Source organism: Apteryx rowi, unplaced genomic scaffold (assembly GCF_003343035.1).
Source record: "Apteryx rowi isolate R43461 unplaced genomic scaffold, aptRow1 scaffold_123, whole genome shotgun sequence".
Lineage (NCBI taxonomy): Eukaryota > Metazoa > Chordata > Aves > Apterygiformes > Apterygidae > Apteryx > Apteryx rowi.
In genome coordinates this window covers 1872092-1882180 of record NW_020447453.1, presented here as the reverse complement: position 1 = coordinate 1882180, position 10089 = coordinate 1872092, and the positions used below count along the sequence as shown (strand labels likewise).

Here is a 10089-nt window from a genome sequence, read left to right as displayed (position 1 = left end):
TGAAACACAGGCAGTTCCATCTGAACATGAGGAAAAACTTCTTCACTGTGAGGGTAACAGAGCACTGGMACAGGTTGCCCAGAGAGGTTGTGGAGTCTCCTTCTCTGGAGATATTCAAAATGCGCCTGGATGCAATCCTGTGCAATGTGCTCTAGGTGACCCTGCTGAGCAGGGGGGTTGGACTAGATGATCTCCAGAGGTCCCTTCCAACCTCAACCATTCTGTGATTCTGAATAAGTGAACTATTGTAGTCTGAATGCTTGTTGAGCCAGAGGTTTCATTTTTAAGTCTGAAACATTGAAAAAATCAAACTTCTAAAAATCCATAAGAAAAATCAGTCAGAATGTGATAATGAGTTTTACAGTCTGTTATATCTTTTGGAAAAAGTATTTTCTCTTATTCTTCCACCTCCTCCAAGAACCTTACTTTCTCCCCACTCCCAACTGTCCCTCTATTTACACGTTATTCCTTAGCTACCATCTTCAGGCTGCTTAAACTACTTTTTATACATTTTACAATATATTTCTAATTTATTTTATAGGCATATATTTTATGTGTAATATTTATATTTATAATAAGTCCATTCTAACTTATCTCCTATCTATGCTAAACAATGTTAATCATTATACAGAATTTTTTCTATGTTTATGATTGTTCTTGGTGCCCTTTTTTACACAAAGCTTTGTTCCTTCACCTGAGAAAGCGAGTTCACCTTATTTGGTATAATTAATTTTTCTTTCTTTAGGGCTCCAAGATAAACCTGGCTGATCTGAATTAGTATGTCAGTGTTGTTCTGAAGAATTGTTACTGAGCATACCATTCTTTTACTGACAGGAGTTACCTGATTTGTGCCACTAATTGGAATATTATCTTTGCCACAAAAATATCAGCAGGAGTCTTGAGCTGAGGTGGATTGGCTGCTGTTACTGTGCTGTTATGTTGGGTACTGGCGTTGCTCTGTGTGACTTAAACAGAAGCCTGTCTATTTAGACAATCTGAGTACTGATGACTGAAACATGCTATTTTGCTGCTTTGGGAAGTCAGCACTGATCTCAGTCATTCTTAAACCAGTGGACAAACAGAGAACTTCTGTGTTTACATAATGTTAATCTGACACTTTTTCATAGCTGTGTGTGTTCTTGAGATATTACTTGTCCTCTATGCCTGACATTTAAAAATATGCTACTGTTAATGGCAGCTTAATGTAAATAAATAAATTTACTGAACAGGTTTATAAGGAATCATTTGAACAGAGGTTTTTGGAAGAGACAAATTGCTTATATGCTGCAGAGGGCCAAAGATTAATGCAAGAAAGAGAGGTAAGTGCGTGCTATAGCTGACTGCTTTTATGGAATGCTATGGAGTCATGGGAGAACTTTTTGTAGTGCCATAGTGTGTTAATGCTAAATGAATTTCACTGCCATCTGGGCCCACACATCCACATCCACAGACTTAGGTGGGGACCACAGTATTGTATCTAACGGAAGAACAGAATCCAGTTTGCCTTAAAGTTTTAAATACGTGATTAACAGTGGAGAAACCCAGTGATATTTTGTGTAGCTAAAGACACACTACCAGAAAGTGCATGTGCACACAAAGCTTAAAAGTATGCCATCATATTACTTTGCTCAAGAGCTGTAATATGTCTATTAGTGTCGTTCTACTTTGTGTTTAAAACCCAAGTAAACTATTAACTTTTTTGCTATTTTGTTGTATTTATTTTGCTGTTTTGTTTATTTTGCTTATTAAACAGATGTGAGACGTTTTTATTTTCTGTGCTCTTGAGATAAAATTATTCTGTGCAAGCGGGCAGCCTGTAAATGTGGATAACTCAAACTATAAATCAAAACATTATGAAAACATACATTTACATTGCACTGAGGTGAATTTTTGTGTCTAATCCTGTTTCATTCACCTCGTTCCCTGAAATTCCACTGGGACTTGAGGTGAAAATCCTTTGAGTCTTAGATATTTTGAGAACAAGAGTCTTACTGCTTTTATATGTCTAGCAGAAAGCTGTAGAGAAAACAAAAGGAATAGGCTCTAATTTATAAAATGTTTACACGTACATGTATACACACATGCACATATATGTATACCTACGTGTACATGTATGCATGCATGTATGCATAACTGTTTTAGTCTTTTGGAGCTTGAGTTTCATACCTGTGTTGTAATATGTGCTTACACCTCATAGGATTAGATGCCCAACTGGAGAAATTGTCATTGAAATGACAGAGCTATGTAGTTCATACCACCTGAAAGTCTGCTCTATGATATTTTAAGGGCTAGTTTAACTCATTGGGGTTTTGAGAAAAAATAATTTCCTCTCAAAAATCCTTAAATTTCTGTGCCTTTCTGACAGGTCATATTGTAATATTCTAATGAGTATACTTGTAACACTTCTAATATGAAGTAACTTTGATTAATAAAACTATAGGTTATGTAACATATATTAAAATTACAGTGCAATAATCCTTTCTGATTCATACTCTCTGTAAATTTGTAGTTTAAAATAATTGTCATGAAACAAGATTATCTGCCTTTCATACTTTTGTATTTAACTGTTGAACTTGGCATTCTCTTGTCTTACTAGGTCCCAGAGTATCTTCACCATGTTAATAAACGTTTAGAAGAAGAAGGAGACAGAGTAATAACATATTTAGACCATAGCACACAGTGAGTACAAGTTTTGTTGTTCTTAGTATAAGTCAAGCATCCTTCATAAAACAGTGTGATTATCTATGCATGTAGAGAAACCGAGTTATTTCCATATTATTTTACAGCTATTTTGTTGACAACACCTCTGATACAGGTTTGTTTTGTTTTGTTGTAAGACTTTATTTTTATCAAAACTAATTTCTAGTGGGAGGGAACAAACTTGTCCGGAAAGATGTCTTGGTGTAAAGTAAAATTAGCAAAACATTATATAGTAACTCAAATTTGCATTATCAAAGTAGTAGCTGATTCTAACCATTCATGTGCTGATAATAAGCTTAACCACAAACCACTTGAAGGAAGGGAAGAGTCATTAGGCAAAAAAAAAAGTTAAATATTGACATAGGGTAGAGAACAAGAATGGTATTTATGGGTAGGCCAGGATGTGGATTTACAGTAGAACAGCTTTGCTGCAGCTACTGCCCATGTGTTGTGTAAGGCAGCTTGTTCTTTCTTTCACTGAGGTGTAAAATAGTTTGTGTTTTATGCTGGGGTAAGAATGTGCATTCAGGAAATAGAAGTGTCACTGACAGGTCATAAATCCATACTTAATTTGACCTGCAGTAAGTTGCTGCCATATCTTTCTATTTAAGAGCATAACCAATTAGAATTAGCTTAGAATAACATTTTTTTTTCCAGTTTTCTAGGTGACGTATTGGCATTTCATTAAGTGTTAAAAGGATAATGCTAAATAAAAATCTTCTTTTTAACTTACTAATTTTTTCAGGCGTATAATAGTGTATGTATAATGCTAACACATGGCCTTGTAGGTGTTGGTGCATATTTTAATATGAATCTTCTTTCCGTAAATGCCATTTGCAGGGTGGGTAGCTTCTTCAAGCAAAAGTCTCATTAAAATATATGGAACTATTTCTGTGTATAAAGTTAAAGCATATATATATTTATTTACTGTTTAAATAAAAAATAAGTTGATTTAGTATTTCCAGTGTGTCTAGATATACAGTGGATCCTTGCTTTGAATGTAGTCCTTAGTCAAAGGCTTAAAAACCTACTTTTAGAAGGCTTTGCACTGGTTTCCTTCCTTTGGATTAAGAAAAAGCAACTCCTAAAGTTGTGGCCCTTGAAATGTCCCCAGGTCATACTATCTCTCTGTGTAAGTGTGAAGAGAGCAGTAAGGATGCTAGATTTAGTTACTAGGTTTGAACTTGAGATGGAAGTGATACTTCTGGGACAAAACCATCATGGGAACACCATTCAAATCTTTGAACCAGACTGGTACAACACATGGAGTGTGTGTTGCTACAGCCCATGGAGTGATTTATTCAGCCCATTGGTACACATCTCTTGCTGGACTTCTGACCAGTCAGAATAAGCGTGTCTTCTGGTCAGCCAGTAGATGAATACTTTGTGCCATACAGAACGTATATTTAGGCTGACTCATCAGCTAACAGTCGAGATGAATACTCATTCTCTCTGTCTGCTTGCCAGGAAATAGTGCACTGCCTCTCAGTCTCAAGCAGACCAATAGTCCATACTTCTTCTGTAGGTACAATATGTCTCCTAGGGCAAAGGGGATTATTTTACTCAACCTTGAATCATTCTACTGTTGGAGAGAGCAGCTGTAGATGGCAATAGTTGGAAGTTTCAGGGAACATGAAAGTGAACATAAAAATGGCCCTATGTGTTCAGACCAAGGGTCTGTCTAACTGATATTTCGTGTTCACTTACGAACACACAGGGAAGGTAAGAACAGAGTAAGTATATGTGATGCCATCCCCTGATACTCTTTTAACTTCTGCCTATTTTCAGCTCAGACAATTTTCTGAACCTGATGTGGTTTTCCTGTTTGATATTACCTAGTGAATCTCTTTCAAATACTTGTGCCTTCTCCCCTGGGACCAACACAAACTTTTCCACCTATGACATTCTTGACAAGGAACTCAACCAGTGTACTAGCCCCTGTATGATAAATCACTTCCTTTGTTTAAAGTGTGACTCCTGATACCTTCATTGATGACGCCAGGCCTTGTCTTGGAAGGGAAAGTGATCAGTCAGTTCATTTTAACTTTTTCTTTTGTTCTCATATGGTAAACAATAATAAAAGCTTAGATGTTGAGGTTAGTTATCCTTTTGCACTTTAAGCATTTCTTTTTTATACTAAGCCATAAAAGACCTAAAGGAAAACTTGCCGTTATTTCTTCCTCCAATCTAAAGTGAATGCATCAAAGTATTTCACTAACAGTGAAAGTAAGGAGAATTCAAAGTCAAATTTAAAATTTTTGTGAATTTGAGGTGACTTGTGGTTCTAGTTCAGTTTTTACTTACGTAGCTGTATAATACAATTGCACAAAAGTTTGAGTTTTGAGCATCACAAGTGTGTTGTGTTGTTTTGACGTTCAAACTCTTGGGTTTAGTATTTTTCCAGAAAAAAATCAAATTGACTTTTTTGAGACAATTTTTTCTACAGGTTTTTGATAGCTAAGCTTGTCTCTTCTGCTGGATAAGAACTTGCTTTTTAATATTCAAAACTTTTTTAATTACAATTTTTTTTTAATTACATACATAGTTTATTCTTTTCTTTCTTGACTTATATGGCATATGACATTTTTGTCTTAATTAGTAGCCTCTGCTTTAAGTAGAAAATTATTGATTTTTCATATAATAATGTAAGTTATTAACAAGTATGCTGTGATGGGTGGCAATTTGCTTATACTTTAGTACTTCTAATACACTTTTTTTGCCTTATTTATTTAGGAAACCACTGATTGCCAGTGTGGAGAAGCAACTGCTAGGAGAACACTTATCAGCTATTTTGCAAAAAGGTATTTTTTTAAGTTAATGTAATCTGTGATAAATAAAAGATCCATAAGTCTATGGGCCCTAATGGGATGTACCCACGAGTGCTGAGGGAGCTGGCTGATGTCATTGCTAGGCCACTCTCCATCATCTTTGAAAGGTCATGGAGATCAGGAGAGGTGCCTGAGGACTGGAAGAAACCAAATGTCACTCCAGTCTTCAAAAAGGGCAAGAAGAAGGACCCAGGGAACTACAGGCCAGTCAGCCTCATCACCATCCCTGGAAAGGTGATGGAGCAGCTCATCCTGGATGCCATCACCAAGCATGTGAAGGATAAGATGATCGGGAGTAGTCAGTGTGGATTCACCAAGGGGAAATCATGCTTAACCAACCTGATAGCCTTCTGTGACGGAATGACCGTCTGGATAGATGAGGGGAGAGCAGTGGATGATGTCTACCTTGACTTCAGCAAGGCTCTCGACACTGTCTCCCATAGCATCCGCATAGGCAAGCTGATGAAGTATGGGCTAGATGAGCAGACAGTGAGGTGGACTGAGAACTGGCTGAATGGCAGAGCTCAGAGAGTTGTGATCAGCGGCGCAGAGTCTAGTTGGAGGCCTGTAGCTAGCGGTGTCGCCCAGGGGTCAATCCTGGGTCCAGTCTTGTTCAACTTCTTCATCAGTGACCTGGATGAAGGCACAGAGYGCACCCTCAGCAAGTTTGCTTATGATAGCAAACTGGGAGGAGTGGCCAATACCCCAGAGGGCTGTGCTGCCATTCAGAGAGACCTGGACAGGCTGGAGAGCTGGGCAGAGAGGAACCTCCTGAAGTTCAACAAAGGCAAGTGCAGGGTCCTGCACCTGGGGAGGGGAGGAGTAACCCCCTGCACCAGGACAGGTTGGGGGCTGATCTGCTTGAAAGCAGCTCTGCGGAGAAGGACCTGGGAGTGCTGGTGGACACCAGGTTAACCACAGGCCAGCAATGTGCCCTTGTGGCCAAGAAGGCCAATGGTATGCTGGGGTGCATCAGGAAGAGTGTTGCCAGCAGGCTGAGGGAGGTGATCCTCCCCCTCTCCTCAGCCCTGGTGAGGCCACATCTGGAGTACCGTGCCCAGTTCAGGGCTCCCCGGTACAAGAGAGACATGGAGCTACTGGAGAAAGTCCAGCAAAGGTCCACTAAGATGATGAAGAGAGTGGAGCATCTCTCCTATGAGGAAAGGCTGAGAGCTGCGTCTGTTCAGCGTGGAGAAGAGAAGGCTGAGAGGAGATCTTATCAATGCATTTAAATATCCGAAGGGAGGGTATCAAGAGAATGGAGCCAGACTCTTTTCAGTGGTGCCCAGCAACAGGACGCGAGGCAACAGGCACAAACTGAAACACAGACASTTCCATCTGAACATGAGAAAATACTTTTTCACTGTGAGGGTGACAGAGCACTGGCACAGGTTGCCCAGAGAGGTTGTGGAGTCTCCTTCTCTGGAGATATTCAAAACCCGCCTGAACGCGATCCTGTGCAGCGTGCTCTAGGTGACCCTGCTTGAGCAGGGTGGTTGGACTAGACAATCTCCAGAGGTCCCTTCCAACCTCAACCATTCTGTGATTCTCATATTCTGTAATAACTGTATGCCCCACAGATTTTATTTAATGAGGTATATTAGCCATAGAAAAAACTTCCACAGATAAAGAAAGTCAATTCAATAAAACTGTTAAAACCACCATGGCAAATAGATTGTGTATGGGGGAACAAATATCTGAAATGTAATTTCATATTTGTAAAGGTTGCTACGTCCTCTAAATTCCCTTTGACTCCCAGCAGTGGGCTTAGGAATTAAAACTAGAATTGCTAATTTCCTAGAACTGTATAAACTTCCAAATGGGAGCTGCATTTATTGTCATAGCTTCTATTTTACGCAAATCACACAGCTCAATTGCAATAGCTTCGTATATTCTTGTGATCATATAACTCAAGAATCATGAGTTACTGGAACTGAAAACATGCCAAGGCAATGCATTTCATATGCTTTTATATGTATTTTGCCTTCTATATGGCAATTTCCTATTTGAAGTGGTCTTCTTAGGAAATCCTTATTCAGACATCAGTGCCTCCAAATCTCTATTTCTTTGTTCCTCTCAACTTTTAATGTTTCTATTTTTACTGAGTTTCTGGGTTTGGCCAATATTCCCTGATTTTTAAATACTTTGATCTAAATGATATTTTCATTTTCTTGCATTAGCTACCTTTCAGGTGTTAGATCTTCTAGCAAATTATCCTTACATCTTTGTTTCCTTTACTGCTGCAAAACAGATGTCTTTCTCACACCTCCTTCTAGTTATTTCTACCTTATCTTCCACAAATCTTGTTGACTGTTTTTTTAATCATGTTGGCAGATGAACAGTTGGTTGGCTGAGGCTTTCCCATGAAAACTGCACCCCTGCAATTTTGGTATCTTCAAGCCTCATCATGTTTGTTGATATTTTGGGGCTGCTATACACATCCCTTTCATTTCTTCTGTGTCCCCTTTTCAAAGATAAACATATTTTTCTTTGAACTACTTTGGGAGTAGGCTGTTTTACTGTTTTTAATACATTTACAAAAATAAGCATTTACAAAAATGAGCAAATAGTCCTAGCTATTCATAAGTCCTAGCTTATCATAAGTGGAGGGTAAGGATAATTAATTTTCTTGTTGATGTATGTCAATTTTGCTTGCTCTTCTGTTCAAGTGTTATTTTAAAGTAATTTTTGCAATGGCACATTTGTTTATCTGTTGGCTTAATCAGCAAATATATGCCTTCTTGTTTTAATCTGAACTCTTTCATGGTTTATAATGTATTTTCACTGTCCATGTAAATATGGAGAAAGTTGTGCATTTTTATAGTTACTACATTTTAAGACTTTAATATTTTTGGATCAGCTTTCACATTCTGTGTCTGCACTTAAAAATTAAGTACATCTAACGTCACTTAACTTACATAACTTTTTGCATTCATTTGATCCAGGGCACACTGTAATCCATTTATAACATCCTAGTGTTCAGTGCAAGTAGAAGAAGACACTGCCTTTTGTAGGTTTTGTTCCTTAGGAGAAGGCATGTGATGTAGTCAGTTTGATAAAGGAAAAAAAAAAGCTTACAAATGCAGGGTATGTATGAGAAACTTTTCTTCTTGTATTATTACAACTGCCATTGACTAGATGCTGGGTTTTTTCATTGTGAGTATAATAAAATTTTCCAAGCACTATAGTAGTGCTTTCTGGAACTTGTGTGACACCTTGTGTCAGAGGACTTTCTTACGTTTTTTTTCATCTGACAGCTCTGTGACAAGATATAAATCGTGTGATTGAAACAAATATGCCAGAGGAAGAAGCAAGGTTAAACTTGATCAGCTAGGTTGTAACAGAGCAGTTACTCCGTTTAACTGCTTTTCCTTTACCTGATCATTATGGAAGAGAGACTGCAAGCTGAAAGGTATTCTTGCTTTACCGAGTAAAACTAAAGGGCAGGTTGATCCCTTAAATAAGTAGGAGGTAATGCTTGGATGCAATGGCATGGACATTGCTTAATCCACTGTTCAATGCCAAAAGAACATTGGTCACATCTATTCAAGACCTTGTATTCTGTCTTCTTATATAATTTTAGAGTATAACTATTGTACTAATATCTGAGTGTGTGCAACAGTTTACCTGACATCATTCTTGAACAGTGGTTGCTCTTCCAAAAATGTAAATAAGTTATAACATATAGTGGAAAATATTGTTAGTCTGAAGAATAAATTAGAAAATGGGGTAACTCAGCAGTGATTGAAAACCAGCTGTAATCTAGTACCATTTAAAATTTGGAATTGATGAAGTGTATTTTGTGTATGAAGTAGAGCAGTTGAACAGTGTCAGCTACACCAATGTGAATTGTCAACTTGTAAAAAATCAAGCTTTCTGCATTTTAAACTGCTGTAAACCTTTGTTATCCTCCGATGTTAGTGAAGCCTCTGCCTCCAACACAAGACAATGCATCTCTGATTACATTGGGACTAAATTCATCATACTCTCAAATATAAAAACGTGTAGGTAGTTGTGATATGCTTCAGATTTTGCCTTGAACTTTGCTTCTCCATTCATTAGTCCAAGACCTATTTTCATGTAGGATGAGAAAGGCAAAAGTTGCCTGGAAGGAATTGGTAATCATATGTGGACTATTCATAGCACATCTGTAATCCAAAAACATGGCTCACCACGCTTCACAGAGAAAATCTTGCAAAGTATGTATCTTTCCCTACTTTAAGTTTGGGGCAGTTTACTTAGCTTAGTGATTTCTGATTTTCTTTAGAGGTTCTATGAGATCTTGTGATAAAACCGTACCCTTAAAATTAAGTATTGTTGATAAACATTCTGCAGAAGGGTTACACTCAGCAGTTTGTTGGTGAGGTACTTCAATTAAAGTAGCTTTGCTGTTTAAAATATTATAGTATAAATTATTTCAGCCGTTTTAAATAAGGGGATGTGTTAAGCGTGAGCATAACACTTGCTTTTGGAGTTTTTAGTCTTGAAAAGCATAATTATTAGAGGGTCTTGTCTTTTTGTGTGTTTTGTAGAGACTTTTGGTTTTCTAATCTATTTCTAA

The 10089-nt window shown here is 37.7% G+C and overlaps 1 protein-coding gene across 6 annotated transcripts in view; it reads left to right on the top strand.

The window, feature by feature from the left end:
- CUL4A (cullin 4A) overlaps positions 1–10089 on the top strand; it is a 43983-nt gene that overhangs the window by 14327 nt on the left and 19567 nt on the right. For 5 of the 6 annotated variants that reach the window (XR_003251761.1, XM_026054763.1, XM_026054774.1 and 2 more), the window contains 3 exons: positions 1230–1319; positions 2597–2679; positions 5434–5501. Coding sequence is in view for 4 of the 6 variants with exons in the window: in XM_026054763.1 (XP_025910548.1) it covers positions 1230–1319; positions 2597–2679; positions 5434–5501 (241 nt within the window). In the remaining 2 variants the exon portion in view is untranslated. Of the gene's footprint in view, positions 1–1229; positions 1320–2596; positions 2680–5433; positions 5502–8785; positions 8941–10089 lie in introns of all 6 variants that reach the window. The other variant, XR_003251762.1, reaches the window with a different exon arrangement.